Source organism: Sceloporus occidentalis, unplaced genomic scaffold (assembly GCF_023333645.1).
Source record: "Sceloporus occidentalis isolate IW3139 unplaced genomic scaffold, rSceOcc1.0.p SCAF_23, whole genome shotgun sequence".
NCBI lineage: Eukaryota > Metazoa > Chordata > Lepidosauria > Squamata > Phrynosomatidae > Sceloporus > Sceloporus occidentalis.
In genome coordinates this window covers 11,242,135-11,261,097 of record NW_028317003.1, presented here as the reverse complement: position 1 = coordinate 11,261,097, position 18,963 = coordinate 11,242,135, and the positions used below count along the sequence as shown (strand labels likewise).

At 40.1% G+C, this 18,963-nt stretch overlaps 1 protein-coding gene across 4 annotated transcripts in view; it reads right to left on the bottom strand.

Moving 5' to 3' along the window:
* Positions 1–4,607: 4,607 nt before the first annotated feature.
* LOC149300794 (serine/threonine-protein phosphatase 6 regulatory ankyrin repeat subunit A-like) overlaps positions 4,608–18,963 on the bottom strand; it is a 35,943-nt gene continuing 21,587 nt past the window's right edge. For all 4 annotated transcript variants that reach the window (XM_089484951.1, XM_089484950.1, XM_089484952.1 and 1 more), the window contains 18 exons: positions 18,848–18,930; positions 18,034–18,097; positions 15,476–15,544; positions 15,022–15,162; positions 13,703–13,814; positions 12,619–12,645; positions 12,222–12,296; positions 11,807–12,008; positions 11,470–11,557; positions 10,453–10,570; positions 9,390–9,609; positions 8,770–8,857; positions 8,603–8,686; positions 8,178–8,323; positions 7,666–7,748; positions 5,782–5,864; positions 5,332–5,423; positions 4,608–4,894 (listed from right to left, as the gene is read on the bottom strand). In XM_089484951.1, the coding sequence (XP_089341077.1) occupies positions 4,608–4,894; positions 5,332–5,423; positions 5,782–5,864; positions 7,666–7,748; positions 8,178–8,323; positions 8,603–8,686; positions 8,770–8,857; positions 9,390–9,609; positions 10,453–10,570; positions 11,470–11,557; positions 11,807–12,008; positions 12,222–12,296; positions 12,619–12,645; positions 13,703–13,814; positions 15,022–15,162; positions 15,476–15,544; positions 18,034–18,097; positions 18,848–18,930 (2,062 nt within the window). The remainder of the gene's footprint in view (positions 4,895–5,331; positions 5,424–5,781; positions 5,865–7,665; positions 7,749–8,177; positions 8,324–8,602; positions 8,687–8,769; positions 8,858–9,389; positions 9,610–10,452; positions 10,571–11,469; positions 11,558–11,806; positions 12,009–12,221; positions 12,297–12,618; positions 12,646–13,702; positions 13,815–15,021; positions 15,163–15,475; positions 15,545–18,033; positions 18,098–18,847; positions 18,931–18,963) is intronic.

Below are 18,963 nucleotides of genomic sequence, written 5' to 3'. Positions count from 1 at the left end.
CTTCTGTGTTAAGATGTTTTGGAATAAAATATTTGCTCTGACATTTTCTGTCTCTTCTGCTAGGAAAATGATCCATCCCAGCATGCAACGGACCTCACTTTCATGGTTAGCTTTTGATTTTTTGTAGGCTTGTGAACCTAGTCATATTTAAAAAAAAAAAAAAAAAAAAGACATTACCAACCTTCAAATCCATACATTTACAATGCTGTTCAGGTCATCATTTTAATATAAGAATGTGAAAAATGTAAAATGCAGCTTTTAAATGATTTCATTTATTGAAGGTAAAGAGTTCATCTTAACCTATATCGCCCATTTGAGAAAGTAATTGCCCCTTAACTTAACTGGTTGTACCAGCCTTGGCAGCAAAACTGCAATCAAACATTTTTAATAACAGTTAAAGAGCCTTTTACATCGCTGTGAAGGAATTTTGCCCCACTCTTCTTGGCAGAATTGTTTTAATTCAGCCACATAGGAGAGTTTTTGAGCATGGACTTCCTTTGTAAAGTCATGCCACAGCATGTCAATCCGAAGCCTATCCGAAACCTTACCACTCTTCCATGGATGTCATTTTGCAGTCTTTTTGTGGAATTGTAAACACTGACCTTAACTAAGGCAAGTGAGGCCAAGTATGAATGTCAGAATGAGAATGTATGTGTATATGAGCTTGAATTAGCACGTGTACTTGGGTAGGCGGTTTTTTGTGAGTAAGCATGAATCTAAGTTTATGGGTGCAAATATGTCACAGGAAGGCTGTTTGGGGCACTGGCAAGCTTTTTTCATAGCAAAGATGGCAATGACAGGCTCTTTGGAGTCAAAGGTGGCACATCCAGATTGTAAGCCTGTTTGAGCAGGGCCCTCTTTACTCCTTGTTTCTGTAGAATTATGTTAAATACTACTTATGTCCTGTTTACTCACTGTAGAGTGCAGCGGGATACAATGGCACTATATAAAACAATAATTATAATGTTGCTTGTTAAGTCTCGAGTGGGCCCTGTGGGTTCTAGTAACACCCTTGTGACGGTCTCTTCAGCACCTGGCAGCCCTGCTCCAGGAGTGTATGGAGGTTACCGTTTGGTGGCTGATGCTACTACTAAACGTTTGAACTTTATAATAACAGCACTTCCAGCGGACTGTGGCAGATACTGCAGGACAAACTTCACAAACTGACTTGCGGCAAAGCTCTTTTTTACGACCCAGTCTGCTGGCAATGTTTGTCTATCGAGACCGCCTATGTGTTTGATTTTATACACCTGTTAGCAATGGGTGTCTGAAACACCTAAACTCAATAATTAGAAGGGGTGTCCCAATACTTTTGTACATATGGTATATGTTTCTATAGCAGTCCATTACAATTCTATTTAGTTGATCTCTTAGTGCTTAACTCAGGGAACATTACCGGCCAGTTAGAGTAGCAATGTAGGCGTTTGTTCGAAGGCCGATGTTTTGGTTTGCTTTAAACTCACAAGCTGTTGCAATCATGTTGCAATCACTTAGGGAGATTACTAACTCATCAAATCATAATATATGCCATGCTGATTGAGTCACTATTTTTAAATTTGCATTAAATATCACGATACAAAGACTTTGGGTTTTTTCACTAAACGGGGAGCTGACGTAAGAGCTTGGTTGGCCCTATGTAATGTATAGTGAAATTAAATTTATTAAAAGCCTCCCAATTCATTGAATTATGCATTATCCAGGGCCTGCTCACACCTTCTTGCCTGAGAAACTTGCCCGTGTTGGCCCTGACAATGGATTGTTAAATGAGGGCATTTAAACCACAACACCTCTGATCTTAGCAAATAAAACAGGATGTCATCCTCAAGAACAAAAACAAAAGCTTGTGGGAAGTACGTCAGCACAACATGGCAAATCCATTTAAGCCATATTCACTTGTTTCTCACGGTACCCCTGAAGAGACGAGGATGCGATGGCTTTGGACACTATTACATTTTTTGGAGGATTTGGTGCTAATTACCGTTACCACCAACTAACAAGCAACTCATCAGTTGGGCCAATCAGCAAGAACAATCCAAGTTCGCTATGGTGAAAAGACTCTTTTTGTGTTGGCTTTAGTTAAAGAATTGTTGACGGTTTCAGTGATGGTTTACTTCTAAGAAATACCATTACCAACAATACATATCTCGTACCTTTTTTATGTTTAATTTGTTATCCCTTTACACATTAGTCATCACGTCATGCAGAAAGATGGATTTTAAAATAACCACACGTGTGTGAAGCATCTTCTCTATGACATTAAGTGTAATCTTTATTGTGCCTGTTTATGGAGACATTTTAACATAACTGTCCCTATTGCAATTCCTACTTGTGCTTCATGCAAAAATGTCCTGTATGAAAGTACTAGGAAAGCATAGGGAGCCAGGTTTCAGTGTTTGCCGATGACCAACTTAAGTAGGGTAATAAAGGCTGAACTAGAAGTGTCTTCACTGCAAGAGGATTTGGATAAATTGGGTAACTGGGCTGATAAATGGCAAATGAGATTTAATGTAGACAAATATATAATTATGCATTTTGGGCATAATAAAAATACAAAGTATAATTTAAATGGTGTTCCCTTGGGGAAATCTACTAATGAAGAAGATTTGGAAGTAATTGTAGACAATAGACTTAGCAGTAGTGCACAGTGCCAGCTAGCAGATGCAAAGGCAAATAAGATATTGGCATGTATTAAAAGGAGTATTGATTCACGGGAGGAAGATTGGATTCCTGGTCAGATATTGAGTTTGTGTTCAAAATCAGAAGCCCCATTTAACTCTGTCACAATAAAACCTTGGTGTGCGTGTGTGGGCATTGGCAATTATCACAATGGATGCAACGATTAATTAAACATAACTCACATTTTTATTATACTCCATAAAATATACAGGAATTTCAACGTACTTAAAGAGTGCAGGTAGATACAGTATCCAAGCAGTCACTATTCCTATGTACATGCCGATATGGTCTTAGAAAACTCACAAAATAATCAAATAGATCAGAATACTGTCCTGTCTTCTCAAAACCAGTAGATCATTTTTCAAGATTTCCAGTTTCACAATTTAAAGAAAAAAAAAGAAATCAATGTTTCACCAAGACACTAATTTTAGTGTTAAAAGTAAGCAATTTCACTTGAAAAGGAAGAGAGAAAACTGGTCATTGAGGGCAAAGCTAAGAAACGTACAAGTCTTAGGACTAGAATCTCCTTACCTGCTCTGCCTCATCACTGATATGGGAAGGCTCTTAATACAGTTTTGATGTCTTGAACACCTTCTCTTCAATAATAATATATAGATATATATATATAAAAAAAGTATGTTTTCTGCTCTGCAGGAAACCTTTGCCAATTTGGGTATAAATATATAACATAACAAAAAAAGTATCTGCATGGGCTTTAAAAATGCACCAGGAACATTTTAAATATCATTGTCTGCCCCCCCCCCCCATAGAGTGAATTCTGTGGTTATCGGTTGACGTAAATCTATAAATAAGCATTGACAGATTTTACATTTTTGTGCTGTGCAGTCTTAGTGAAAGTGTTTTATAACCCAGAGGACATTATTACTAATATATTAAAAGCCAACTCTATAGGAACCCAAATGTAGCTTTTACAGACTGCCACTTTTTCAGCAATTCACAATCAAGCCTTCATTTCGTTTAATCAGATTATTCATAAAGATGAACAAATAGGTAAAAATGAAGGAAGCCCTCTTTATCCCTAGTGTTATGTTGGAAATGGCAAGACACCATTTCTGCAGGAAAAATGCCATTTGGGCCCTGGTTACTGTATGAGAATTTTGTTCGATACCAAAAAGGTATCCAGAATGAATACAGGGAGGAGAAAAACAACCCTTTTCTCCCAGAAATTGCATGCAAAAATTAAAAATGATAATTCTTTATGCAACAATGGGATGAATGCCATACAGTACTCTTTCGAACGTGTCTAGAAAGGAAGATTCAAAAGGTCTAGATTTAGCTCAGTTTTCCAGTTTTTCACATTAAAAGAAAACAATAGAAAAAAAAAAAAGGAAATCCTATTTGGTCCTTTGGCAAATTGATACACACAATGCCAGATGTACTAAATTAATTTATTGCCACCAAAAATGTTCCATTTTATTTATACAATTTTCACTATACTGTTTGCTGTACAATGGTTTGAGTTCTCAGCTGAACTAAATTTCTGTGCCCTGCCATATAAAAATTCTCTTGACACAGACAATAAAATATTAAATAAAACAGTATGGACTGCTTAAATGCTCTTTGACAGATATCAATATATCTCTTTCCCATGAAGACGTCATGCCACGGGCATAAAATCTCTACTGAACACTGAAATTCAGCAGTAGAAAAGTTAGGAAATAAGAGCTTCTTATCCAACAAAAGTGGTCAAATTTAAAACTTTTCTAAAGTCATTCGATAAATCAGTGTAATCAGTTTAAAAAGGGGAAAAACAAACAAAACAAGATTAGACAAAAAAAACAAACTACTTCTTCTTTGAACTTGACAAAGAAACCTCTGCGTGTCCAGCCGTTCGGACAGCACAGAGATAGGATTCCAATTTTTCATTTTCACAAACTGAAACTACTTAAAACCAGGGCTGTTACAGAACGTCAGTAGGTCTCGGAGTCAGAGTCATTAAGCTCGTCGTCTTCGTTATACGGGTATCCATCTTCCCTGCCGATGTTGTTGAAACTGCAGTAAGAACTGTGCTCATTTCTCACGAGGGGCAAGGAGTCAAACGTGACAGTTTTTGAGGTGTTGGTGTAGTGGTTAATGGAATTTAAAGTCAGGGATGGCAATGAGCTGCTGGATGACACCGGCATCATCGTTGCCAATATAAGAGCCAGACAGTCAGCAACGTCTTTATTTGGGGCGCATGCCAGCGCTGGAGTATAACCTGCGGGTAATTACAGAAGAACTCTTGTTAAATTAAACACACACAAAAAGATTGTTATTTTTTGCAAAGTCATTTGTGGAAGAAGATAAGTAGAACATGGAACAAACAAGTTGAGTAACTACATAAAATGTCGGGGGTAGCAGAGGCATTATTATCTACACCCACCAGACAAGCCAGAAGGCTGCCACAGCCACAAGGGATTCTGGGTAGGCACATGCAAATGCAGTTAACAATGATCACCTTTTGCCTCTATCTCCACTTTATACATGGATTCCTTGAGAGCAAAATGCCCGCTTGTACACAGCCTTTAGACAAAGCTCAAGAAAGGTGCAGTAGCCAGATCACCACTCATGACAACTGCTTCGGCAGCATGAGGTTGTGATACTGGCTTAATACGCGAGGCATAAAATGTCTACACGACACTGAAAAGGTCTTACCATTTGCATCCACAGCCAATACGCTGGCACCCTTTCCTAAAAGTTCCTGAACTACAACTGTAAGTCCGTTTCGAGCAGCGACATGAAGAGGTCTGCAAAACAAAGACAACTACGTGATTGCAGACAATGGACCGGAGGACAGCTCTGCTTTATGCTGGACAAAGATAAAAGCTTCAGAGGAAAAGAGAAGAGAAGAGAGGCTGGTTAAGAGCCAAGCTCTTTTACAGATTCCATGTCCCCCAAAAAAAAAATAAAAAACAAAAAAAAAAAAAGAATATAGTTTCTGTGTTTGCACAGACCAGCAGTATATGAGATTTCCGAGCAGGTTCTTTATCCCTTATTCTCTGTGTCTGTTACTGTAGTGTCTACAATATATATATATATATATATATATATATATATATATATATATATATTCTATTTTTCAGATATTCTCAACAAGGAACTTACGTCTGTAACGCTGTGTTTGTTGCATTTATGAGGTTCCGATCCGTGATTTGCTCTAATATTAACAAGGCACTGGTTTCGTGACCCTAGGGAGGAAATACAAATAAATGAGCTCTACTGTGTAAAACACCATCTTCTAAAAGGTTTTACACAAGCTATATTTATATGAAATTATGAGCACATAATGAAATCTTAGGCACACTGGACACTTTTCCCAAACAGTAGAGGGAAGGCTGTGCATTGCTAAATAGTAACTATTCTGTTCCACCATCCTCCTTCACCATGTTTCACCTATACCAAGCCATTGTCCCAACCAGGCCAGGACTCGCCATCGGGCCAGGCCGTGGCCGGATTGACTTAGGTGCCTGGAGCTGCAGCTCCATCAGCCCCTACCTTAAAATAGGCCCAGTCAGAACCGGACTGACTGGGCCTATGCGGCCTCTACGGCCGCATTAACGCAGGGCATAAGGGGCACCTGCCCCTTCAGCCCGCCACAACTGCGACCGGTTAGCCCCCCCGCCAGGGCCGGCCTTACGGGTGTGCAGCCGCACAGGGTTTGAATTAAAACATCGGGCGTTTTTTGTTTTTACTTTATTTAACATCCTCCATGTTAAATAAAGTTTTTTTTAACTTTATTTAACATGGAGGATGTTAAATAAAGTTAAAAAACCCCCCCGATGTTTTAATTTAAGCCCTGTGCGGCCGCAGACCCCTAAGGCCGGCCCTGGTGGGGGCTTCCCAGCCCCTTGGAGTGGCGGACACGGTCGCAGTTGCGGCGGGCTTAAGGGGCCCTGCATAGAGGCCGCATTTTAAGGTAGAGGCCGCATTTTAAGGTAGGGGCCTGGAGCTGCAGCTCCATCAGCCCCTAAGTCAATCTGGCCCTGCCGCGGGCCCGGTCGCAGTTGGTGCTTGCTCCGGCAAAAAGGTAAGTAGGGTGAGGGAGGGGGTGCAGTGAGAAGGGGGAGAGGGGGGTTAGATAGTGAAAGGGGGTACATAGTGAAAAGGGAGTACATAGTGAGAAGAGGCAGATAAGATGGGGAGAGGGGGTAGTGTGAATGCGTATGAGAATGAATGAATAAATGTGTAGATGAATTGTGTGAATGCGTATGACAATGAATTCATGTGTGGATGAATTGCTTGAATGATTTGTGAGACTGCATTAATGAATGTGTTAATGATTTGTGTGAATGAGTAAATGCAAAGATGGTACATGAAGGGTGGGCTTTAACAATAAATAAATAAAAATGGGCTGCTCAGGCTTAAATGCCCGGGCCTATTTTTTGTCCCAGTCCGAGCCTGGTCCCAACTATGCCATAACCTCCATGCCATCATATGTGGCTGAGTGGGTTTTACCTTGGTACATTGGGGTAAAAAAATGCCTTTGCATAAAGATGTTCATCACGATAGAAAATGTCCGGCTTTGTTTGTTGTGATATGAGTATGTATATACTGTGTAAGAATGCACTCATTGGAGTGAAGGCTCAGAACTGTAGGAAGATTACAGAAGTGGCACACCAAAAAAATTTAGTTAACAGCCTGACAATCGCATTGTAGACATTCATCTTGCCAAAGCCCACTGCATTATTATTGGGGTGTGAGGTAAAGGCATGGGTGTTAGAAAGCAGAGCGAGCCTAACTGAAGTAGGTGTAGAGCCTAAGCCCTTTGCCAAAAAATAATTTGATATCTTCAGACCCTGGTTAGTCTAAGTAAAACTCAGTGGCAGCCCTGGCGTGTTTGAGGCCCAAGACAAACAGTATGGATATTGTCCTCCATACTGTATAGCTACAATTAACATGTGTCATTTGGCTGAAACGCCCAAGAAAATTTAAATTCAACTCTGCTGCATGAATATCCAAAAGAAGATGGCATGCACAAATGCAACTTACCTTACTGCATGCCAAATGTAGTGCAGTATTTTTATTGTTATCTTGCAATGTCAAATCTGCTTTCGCACTGCTAACCAACACCTCTGAAAAAGCCAAAATAAACAAAAATGACATAAGAAAAGCAGATTATCTTTGCAGAATTCATGTTAATGTAATATTACTTAGCATGTAATCAAACTAAATGTACGGCTGCACAAGGCATTCTGGGCTCAGATGCACAACTATATGCTTCAACACCGGCATTTTAAAATGCCTGGCCAAGAGCATTTAGGTGAAAACTGCAAATTTTAACATAAAATCACTCACAAAAGTCCCCGAACAAAGTGGATTTGGAGAATGGACTCCAAACCCCTGGTTGCTCTTTGGAGAGCACAGGTAGACCCCCTTGCTGCAGAGGTACTGAAAACCTCAAATGCTGATGGGCCATGAGGGCTAGATTTAGGTGCACACTGCTGTATGGCAATAAATAAGTAAAGGAAAAAAACTATAAAAAGCACTACCGTCTACCGTACCTACTGCATTAGTTTGGCCGTTTTCAGCAGCCATCATTAGTGGTGTCTTCCCAGAAGAGTCTACAGCATTGACTTGTGCGTTGTGACTGAGCAACAACTGCAAACATTCGACGTGGTCTGTAAAAGCAGCTGCGTGGAGCGGCGTCCTGCAAACAAGTACATTATTCTTTAAGCACGCTGGTTGTTGTACATTTACATTTCAGTTTCTTGTGCTGTTACAGAAGGTCCCCTTGAAAAGCAAGCATGGAAGATCGTATGTCTCATGAAACCACACTGCAAGCGTCTTCCTTTGGCTCCAGATTATTATTGATTTCCAAAGCACCGTCTTCCCACAACAGGATACATAATTCAGTCTTATACCACAGGACAAGCGCAATTTCCAAATTCAAAATGTAAATTGCTAGATATATCGGTTGTATTCATACCTTCCTTTTGAGTCCACTGAGTTCACAATACTGGTACCAAGTGTATCTATTAACATTTCGGCAGCACCTTCATTGTCATTTATACTAGAAAGAAAAAAAGGAACTGTCAAAACCAGAAAGGAGCATCGGCCACAGAAAAAAACCCAACATCTTTGTCATTTACTTACACTGCACAATGCAGAGGACTAAAGGAATTTCCCTCCATCTTCTGGAAAACCTCCTGTTCCAACAGCAGCTCTACACACGCATCATGACCTTCACAAGGGCACGAAACACAAAGATTCCCGGTCATTCACAGCAAACAACACTTTAGAAAATGCCAATAAACAAAAGGGAGGTATCGGGAACAGTATTTTTTTTTTTGGAAAGTACTACATTTCATAAATACTTCTCGAACATACGGTATCTTGAATAAGTAGAAAGAAAGAAAGAGGGAGGCTGGCTCTAACGTTTGAATGTTTAAATTATTTGAAGAGCGGAGGATTATTTTATTTTTTTAACTCCGTAAACCCAGTTTGGTGAGGGAGATCATGCAGCCCATGGGATGAGGATAGAATGCTGCACCTTTATTGTATACAATCATTTTTTATTATTTGCTTCTGGAGGAAAAACCAAGCAGCAAACATCTAGAAAAGCAATTTACCAGTCTGATTGTGCAAGTCCAGAAGATACAGTAGCCTCTGTCAGAAATAACTAATGCAGACATCTAAACTGTATTCATTTAAGACACACTTTGACCTGGGGTCAAACATGTAGAACATGGGAACAATTCAGGAATAAAGCCCACCATTGTAGCAGGCCCAGTGAAGAGACGTGTATCCGTGATTGTCTGCTATTGCTGGGACAACATCAACCGACACTGCCGTCTGAAGGAGAGCCCCCAGAACACCTATGTGGCCACAGGCGGCTGCTAAATGAATGGGGGTCCGGCCTCTGCAGTCCCGGAGCAAGAAGTTAGCGTTGTGCTGTAACAAGGCTTCTACACACTCCTCGTGCCCAGTCACTGCCTAAAAGATAAAAAAAATGCTACAGTTAACCATTTCGTTTTATGGGAATGTTGCTTTGTTAGAGACCTGTGGCAGGAGACAGTCAATCTATTGTCAGGTATATTTCAGGCCCCATTACCACAAACGTAGCCCTATCAACAACCCCTGGTGTTAGGCTCTGAAAGTACCTATCTAGTCACTGTATCTACACTAAGAAGAGGGACAACATCCATGGGACTTCTGTAGTGACATAATGAGGCAATCTAATTTAATTTACAATAGGTTTCAGATTATGAAACACGGGTCCTGGTATTACAGTTACAGGGTAGCCCTAGTGTGATGCATCAGTGGCCACACAATTAAGCTTAAAGTAGTATCAAACAGGCACGCTATATATATATTATATACACACATACATATATACATACACACACATAACTACTGTCATGTACATAATATATAGGTCCAAGACACATATCGGTGCTTTACAACATCAACATTTCCGTATTACTATGCACATTCAGAAAATCTTTTTTTGGGCAATAAAACTGCAATATCAGTTATTAATTTTTCCTTCAACGTTTGCGATGTACATTTTATTTAACGCATAAAGAAATAGCAGTTATTAATAAGGACGACTTTACATTAAAAGCTTAGCACATAATCTTGCGTAACGGTGCAGAGAAGCCCCACCTAATCTATGCAGGCTGTGGGATAAACTTCCTAACAGTAGTAGGTGACTTCTTGCTTCTACCAACGGTCTAAATTGAACATCACTTACTAAACAAAGTCCTATACATAGCAGATGAAATACGCACGACTGGACCGGCTTGGAAAGAAGGGCATATTAGAGGAAATGCTTACCCCTCTGTGTAATGCAGTCCTTCCCCATTTATCTTTGGCATCTACGTTGGCTCCTTTGTTTAGCAGTGAATAAACACATTCTGTATGCCCGTTCAGAACAGAGAGCATCAGCGGAGTCCTAAGAACGCGCAGAGCAAGAATGGACACGTTTTACTGGAAACTGCATCAGCCAGCTCAGTTATTCTCTTGTGGCTATTATCCAGAAAGGCACTTAAACAGCGAACGGAAGTGCATCGCAGGCCCTAGACAGACAACTTACAAGGCAAGTATCGGAAAGAGCAGAAAACGGCTACGGAAACACTTGGAATACAAAATCACAAACTCTTAGTCTGACATATTTTAGTCTAATGCATGCAGCATGTGCCATACCACTATCCACGTTCTTTGTAGTAGCCCAAAGGCAACATGTAGCAAGGTGAACCATTTTGCAGCCAGAGATAGACTTTAATTTAGATTCAAGTTATTTTGTACTTGTGCTTAATACCAAGCCCTTCTAAAACAGGAACAATTTCATTTCACAGGGATATGTACAGTATGTCAATGCTCCCTGGTTCCTGGGGTATGTCAAGCCTCAATTACTAGCCACTAAGTATCTCAGCATGCAGGAGGTGCCGTCTTCAGATAAAAATACAGTCCATATATCTGTACCGTCTGAAGTGGAGATGGTCACTCCTATGACCATATAGTCCTCCATGTCCCCATATAGAACTTTACCACATATCAGCATTAAAATGTTAGCAAATTATTAATATATTAGAAATGCTAATATTTAATATCACAGGTGTACAATCTTAACTATTTTCATGCTAAACAGCCTATTAACTATAATGGACTATACTATAGTCCCCCCCGTTTACTTTTAAAATAGCCAAGACGCAGAATAAGACAAATACAGCAATTTCATGTATGATCCCCCCTACTATAAGCACTAAAAACGTATACTAATGAGATGGAAAGCATAATCCGAATGCTTGTGTGCTCTTGAGAAGAAAAGTGCTACTTGAGCAATTCACGTACTGTCCATTCCCATCGTGAATATCCACCGCTGTCTGTACATCTGCATTACCAATAAGAAGCCTCAAGCACTCCGAATGGCCATTAATAGCTGTGAAATGAAAAAGAAAATACAAGGCTCAATTATAACTCGCTATCTGGCAGATGCATAGGAAGCCTCTGAAGACTAACTAGTTCATGCGGTGTACAATGTAGCCAATTAGTGGACTCTTCCTTGTGTAATTAAATCAGATAAATCAAAATAGGTGCATACATCCCATCTTTCATACCAGGGATTTACAGAGAAGGCTCAGATTTATTCATCAAACGACTAATTCCCAACATCAGCCGCGAGACATACCTGCAGAATGAATGGGTGTTCTCTTGACTACGTAATCCTTAACTAGTATGGATGCTCCTTGGTTGATGAGAACATCTACACATTCAACGTGTCCTTTGTAAGCAGCAAGGTCCAAGGGTGTCCTTCCAGTACTGTTCCTTACGTCAAGGTCCAGTAAAGACTGCACCAGCACTTCCAGTGCTTGGTGATGCCCATGATATGCCTGGTAAACAGGAGCATAACTTTAAAATACATAAGGATTAATATGACCATGTAATTACTATGTAGAAATCGGGTTGTATTAAAAAAAAAAAAACTATTTTGAAAGCTCAACTGTTATGGCACCTGAAAGTGCCAAGAATGCTGGTGGATTTGAATATGGTTGGCATGTTAATCAAAATAATTGCATTAATAAAAACAATCCCAAGGTACTTACTGCTAAGTGCAGCGGACTTATTGGTGCCCGGGTATCGGCATCATTCAGCATGTCAGTACCTGAAGTTTCCATGAGCTACAACAAGAATGCTTGGTGTTACACAAGATTAGAAATGTCCATTATTATAACAGGTGGAACATCACCTACACCTAAATATACACAGCAAGTATATCTGACGGCCTTCATGTATTTTACTGAAACACACATTCGATATTGTTAAAACTTTAGATTTTGTTAAGTAAACAAGAGAAATCCCTCCCTCCTGATTTCATTATATACATATTAGCAAATCCTTATAATTTCCACCGGTACAGCGGAATTCCTGCAGAAGTTACAAAAGTTCCGGACAATAGAAACAATAGAACAATCTAGAAACTTCTGAAGGGAAAGCACTTACGACATCGAGGGGGGTTTCTCTTGCAATCTGCAAAAATAAAGAAAAGCATAACAGGACTAAGTCTAGGAAAGTATTTTAAAAAGTTCAAACAGTCCAACATAGCTACACGTCAATATTGATTTTTATGAGGTTAGCCGAAAGGGCCTAGGTAAAGAGTGCACATTTCACAACAGTTACCATAACTGAACGAGAATATCACACGCAGGCAAGTGGTTAATTAACGGCAGAAAGAACTATTCGGAACAGCCACGCCGGACCATTATGAAAAATATTTTTAACGATAATTTTTATGCGTCTGGAATTATACTGGCTGGATAAAAAAAAAAAACCTCAAAAACCACATTTCATAGCTATTAGTGCCTCAGTAAGAAGATTGCATATATTGTCACGTATTAAAAGATGCTTACTTTGCCCTTATGTCAGAGGCATAACAGAGTCTATTCACTAAAGAGGAAGTTTGCAAGAGTGTTTCGGATTTGAATTGCAGGCATCTTCTCTAAAATAAATATATGGGGGGTGATAAAGTCCTGTGTAATGCACAGGTAGATTAGTAAGTAGTGTTAAAAAAACACTTTTGCATTACACAGGGCCAACTCAGACCATTTGTTGTTGAAGCTCACTAGGGTTTGCCTACTAACTTCATCTTTAGTAAGTAAGAGGCAGCTCAAATGTTTGTCAACACATAGTTTTACGTGACAGTTAACATTCGTCCTACCACACATAAGATCTCACCTTACATAGTTACATATAGTCACATAGTACATAAGGTTAAAAAAAGACCCAAGTCCATCAAGTTCAAGCCTTCTACCTAACCTTCCTACTCTTGATCCAAAAGAAGGCAAAAAAACACTAATTAAGCCACTTTGAATTCTGCCATCAGGGGGAAAAATTCCTTCTTGACTCCCAAAGGCAATCTAAATTCTCCTTGGATCAAGAAGCTCTAAAATATTAATATTATATTTATAGCCCTGTATGTCGTCTTTCTAGAAATAATATATCCAGACCCCTTTTGAAGGCATCTAATGTAAAACCTTGAATATAACATACAGCTAATCCTATAGGCACGGTTTCAGGTAACACTTACCAATTCAAGACACAAACGGTGACCGTAGGCAGCTGCATAATGAACTGCGTTGTATCCGTGTCTGTCCCTGATCCCTGGGTTTGCATCATTTCTGAGTAAGTATTCCAGACACCTGTCGGAAAAGGTATGGTCAGACATGAATAGGTCAATTAATTCACAGCATAAAATGATTGAAAAATATATAAATAGCCCTTCTAGGGAGATTCTTTGTACAAAACATTTATTTATACTGTTACCCATCTTTAAACGTCACTGCATTTAACCTAACCGCCGATGTCCTTCACAGATGTTCATCAGTATTTAAGAATGCTCATATCGGCTATAAAGGGAACACGGCTTTGACCTCATCTCATTGTTGGCTTGGGCCTATGCACAAAAAACGCCATCATTACCCTAGTTGGTTCCCATTTTTTTCAGAGACGTGTATAATACACACTAAATTACACGTTCTTCCCACTAGGAGGCACGGCAGTCCCGTTTATGGATGAGCTCTGGCGCGTGACTGATAATTATCTACAAAGTACAACAGTTGGGTAGTGTTGACAGGAGGGTTATGGTCTCAGCTCCCTGACCAATATATTATGGTGGGTCAAACCCCAGCGAGCTTGGCTGGCCCTGCATAGATATATCTGCAAGGTTTCTTTTAAGTCTCATTACCCTTAGAATTATGCATTACACAGGGTCGGCTCAGCTCCTGATCTGACGAATGCACATCATAATGAATAGTGACGTGAGGAAGAGCTCTCTCTTTAGTAAATAAACCCTATCATTGTATAATACAAATTTTGTACAGACAACCCTGCAGCTGACAATATACATCCACAGTGGGTTTAAACAGGATCACACTAACAAAACCACTTCCCCTTAATAAAAAAATGAAGAAAAAAATCCAGTTGCATTAGAAAATTAAGAGCCATACATAGCAAAGCCCCTGAAACACAGAACTTCAGTATTTTCTAAATGTTCATTCCATTCCAGATGATCAGTGTTCGTTATACTCCCCCCACCCAAAAAAAAAAAAAAAAAAAAAAAAAGGATAATTATTTGACATAGGAAACTTCAATTATTTTCTTCTGGAATGCATTGGCACCACCCTTTTAATTAGATACTAACTACTCGAGTCATAAAAAAATGGATCTAAAAAGAGGGGCGTATGTGCGGAAATAAATGGGCCCTTTGTGTAGACCGTAGACTGCGTGGCAATCAGCAGTGCTCTGTGGAATCTTAAGAGAACATTTTCCCCCAATCGTTTTTTGGTGATCTAAGGGGGTTTTTGTGTGTGAAGAATTCCAGAAGTGTAGGATATGCACACAACTTACTTGCCGTCGGTATCTGAAGTAGCTGCGTAGTGCAATGGTGAACAGCCCCTCTCATCCAGGTCATTTACACTAGCACCAGATCCCACCAGTGCAAACAGGCACTGATAATTACAATTCGCTGCAGCATAGTGGAGCGGAGTCCTTCATCACGTGTAGTAAACGGGAAAAAGAAAGATTTACACACACATTATTTATGTTATTTCCACTTATAAAATACTTTGACATTACGGATTCATTAAATGGAAGCATGATATTCTGCACAGCTAGTCATCATTTTAACGTAGAAGTGGCTTAATTCATCAACTAAGTATTCCTGAGATATTTATCTGTAAGCGCCAGTGCTTGCCGATATCACATGCCGTAAACATTAAGTGGCCAACAAGGAAGGCAGGGCTGTCTAAACCCTCCTTAAAATAAAGCCATGCCGGTTTATCGGTGCCGGCCTCTGTCGTACCTTCCAAACTTGTCTTTTTTGTTGAAGTCTGCACCTGTGTTTAGCAACAAGTTTAGACACTCCAGGTTCCTAGAAAGAGACAAGATATCAAACAGGCAGCATTTGGACTGAGATTTAAATTTCAAAACCACTTTTAGAATCACAATATGCGATCAGTCTGTATACCTGGGGTGTGGGAACTAACAAAAAAAACTACTCGTCCAAGGGACTAAAATGGTAGCCCAATCTACTTGTCCTGATACAAAAACTAATTTTAATCAAACAATTGTATTTAAAAAGAATCTATGTATTAAATAAATTAAATAAGGCATAAGTATTTATTATTAGTTATATTAACACCACGTCAGCAGATGTCAACCAGCATGACCTCATGAGTTTCTCCTCACATCCACTAAAATGCATAAGATCTGCTCCCCGGACTACCTCCTCCTCCAAGCTCCGGTGCCCGCAGCCAGAAACAATCATGGCTGCGTGATGACATCGTGCCGCATGTGAAATGACATCATATCCAGCGCAGCCACAACACATGCATGTTCCAACATTTGATCTTGTGACTTTATATTGCTGTGCCATATAATCAAATAGTTTGATACATGGGAATATTTTGCCAGTAGTCTATGAATTAACAAATGACATCCAAAAGACAGCACGGTCTCGGAGGGATTTATTATTTATAAAATGGCCCGTCATCCAACGTTTTATTAAACCCGGCATGAAGCAATTCTATCTTAAAGTAAATGGCTTCAGATTGATTTTGAGCTGTTTTAACGCATAAACAGATTAAATGATTTCCAGACATTCTATGCAACACGATTCTAAAAGTTTTTAGTAGTTATTAGTTTCCCCTACTGTAGGGAGATATATGGAGAAATAGTTTCATGGGAATTGGACACTTTCACTTCTATAGAAGAGATGTGCATTTTGTAGCCAGAGGGATATTTAGGGGTTTAAAAATAAACATTTAGATCTATTTTGGGTGTCAGAGCTGCACTGGGATCTTCCGTCTCATCACACGCTGTCACTTGGAGGGTATTTCTGTACCGTGACAAACTCACAGCTAAAGTACATTGGAATTATGTAAATCAAAGTACCATTGTTGGATGCAGTTAACATAAGTAGGATGAAATTAAACTCTAAAATGTTTGGATCGCTATTTAAAGTAGCATGGGCGCATGTTTACAGAAATGAATGCAGCTCCGGTTGATACTTAACCCCTTAATGGCAAAGTACATGTACGGGCTCAAAATGCATTGCTTTCAATGGGTTTAGGGACTGCCCATTGTCCTTAAGGGGTTAAAGCCGTTTTATTTTTTCCTATTTTTGTACCCTTTGTGACAATGGCTGTTTTAACATTATTGCGGGGTTTGTGTTTAGATCTAACTTTCTTCTTTCTGATCGCCTCTTAAGCTCTTTTAAAGCAGACAGCCGCAGCATTGAATATGGCTCATGTTGCCGCTCCAGGAGCGATCAGATAGGGCCCTTGGAGCAGTTTTCGGTGTTGCTGAACGAGCCACATTTTGGGAGAAGAAAGCGAACCTGCTTCCTAAACCCCAAAGCAGCCCCAACATTTGCATTCATGTGTTATATACATTCCAAGGAATTGGAATTACGCACCCTTTGGGTTAAGCAAGAATAGCATTTTATGAACATAAACAATGTAAAAGAACAATACCGTATTGGCTCGAATATAGGCCGCACTTTTCCCCCCCACTTTAAGTCTTTAAAGTGGGGGTGCGGCCTATATTCGGGGTCTAGCGCCGGGCAGGGTTAGGATACAGATCCCCCGCAGCGGTGCAGGGGACCTGCATCCTACTCCCCGATACGCTCAGACAGCCTCCCCTGCCAGCACGGGAGGTTGTCTAAGCGCATCGTGCGGATGGTCACCGGCTGCGGAGGTTGTTTACCCGCATCGCCGCAGCCGGTGACCGTCCGCACGATGCGTTTTACCTCTGCCCAAGACTTACCAGAGGAGACTCCCGGGTGTCTTGCGGGGGACATCTACGCAATACGCGGAAGTTGTGTACACGTATTGCGTAGATGTCCCCCGCATGACACCCGGGAGTCTCCTCTGGTAAGTCGGGGGGGGGGGGGCACAGTGGCAGCATATCCCGGGGGGGGGAGACAGAGTGGCAGCATATCTCGGGGGGGGGGGGGGGGGGGATGGAGACAGAGTGCCAGCATGTTTTTTTGGGGGCGGCCTATATACGGGGGCGGCCTATATCCGAGCCAATACGGTATTAACAAACCAGCCAATAATTATACTGCCCATAAACGGTTCTCTCTCATCCTGGACACGTCGTGCTGTAAATCCGATAGTGGGAACATAACATTTATATATATATATATTTATATATGTTATAACATTTATCTCTCTGATAATTCTCTCTAGTCCCACATAGTGTGTGTGTATTTATATATATATATATATATATATATATATATATATATATATATATATAAATAAAATGTGGAACTAAATACGTTGAATTCACTACCCAACATTAAGCGGTTAAGCTATGTTTAGATATAAATTCTCTAGTAACGCAGAGAATGCATACCCTCCAGCTGCTGCTGCATGAAGACAGGTCCTGCCGAAATCATCTGGGGTATCGACATCAAAACCTATAATACAAAATGGAAACACAAGGTGATTTAATCCTCCTCTAATATGGGCTTAAAGACACAATCTTAAGGAGTCTAAACTTTGCGTTTGGATGGTTTTGCACACAACATTTGCAATGCACAATGGCCTAAACGTTCCCCGAGAAAACTATTTTGCCTGACTGACTATATATATATATATATATATATATATATATATACACAAAATCACAGGGAGTTGCGGATTACAACAACAAGATCACATGCGTTGCTGTGGAAAGAAAACTGATGTTACTGAACATTTGGTTTACATATCTACACTGCTGGCCATCAATTGTTAAACAATATTTCTTAATATTTATGTGCACAGCGTAACACAGGGACAATATAGTTTTCTATTGATGTAAAAATCACTGTTTAAGCATGTTTTGCATTCTTGTGCCTCAGGTGACCGTCAATCATAACTCCCCCAACCGCTAGACAAGAGGGAGCCACTTGTAATCCAACAAGGATCGACAGATCAAGGGTGACTTCTGCACTGAGCTATGTCTAGTACTCGGTGCAAGCTCATAAATTACCACGATCAGGGCCTTTTTCCTGCTAAACAGTTAATGATCTCATCTACAGCAGCCAAATGCTAGGAAAATATATTAGTAGGAAGTCTTGTTACATTCATACATCTTTCATTACTGCGGGGGCAATTCAATTTACATTTCACTTTGCTCAGAGACCACGTAATGACATAAATCATTTCTCAGTAACCTGACAAACCTGAAGATAGGAGTTTTCTGCAGCAATCCGAGAAGCCGCTCAAGGCAGCCAAATGAAGAGGAAACATTCCATGGATGCCTCTCCTAGGATACAGAACAGAGATCGGGTTATATGTT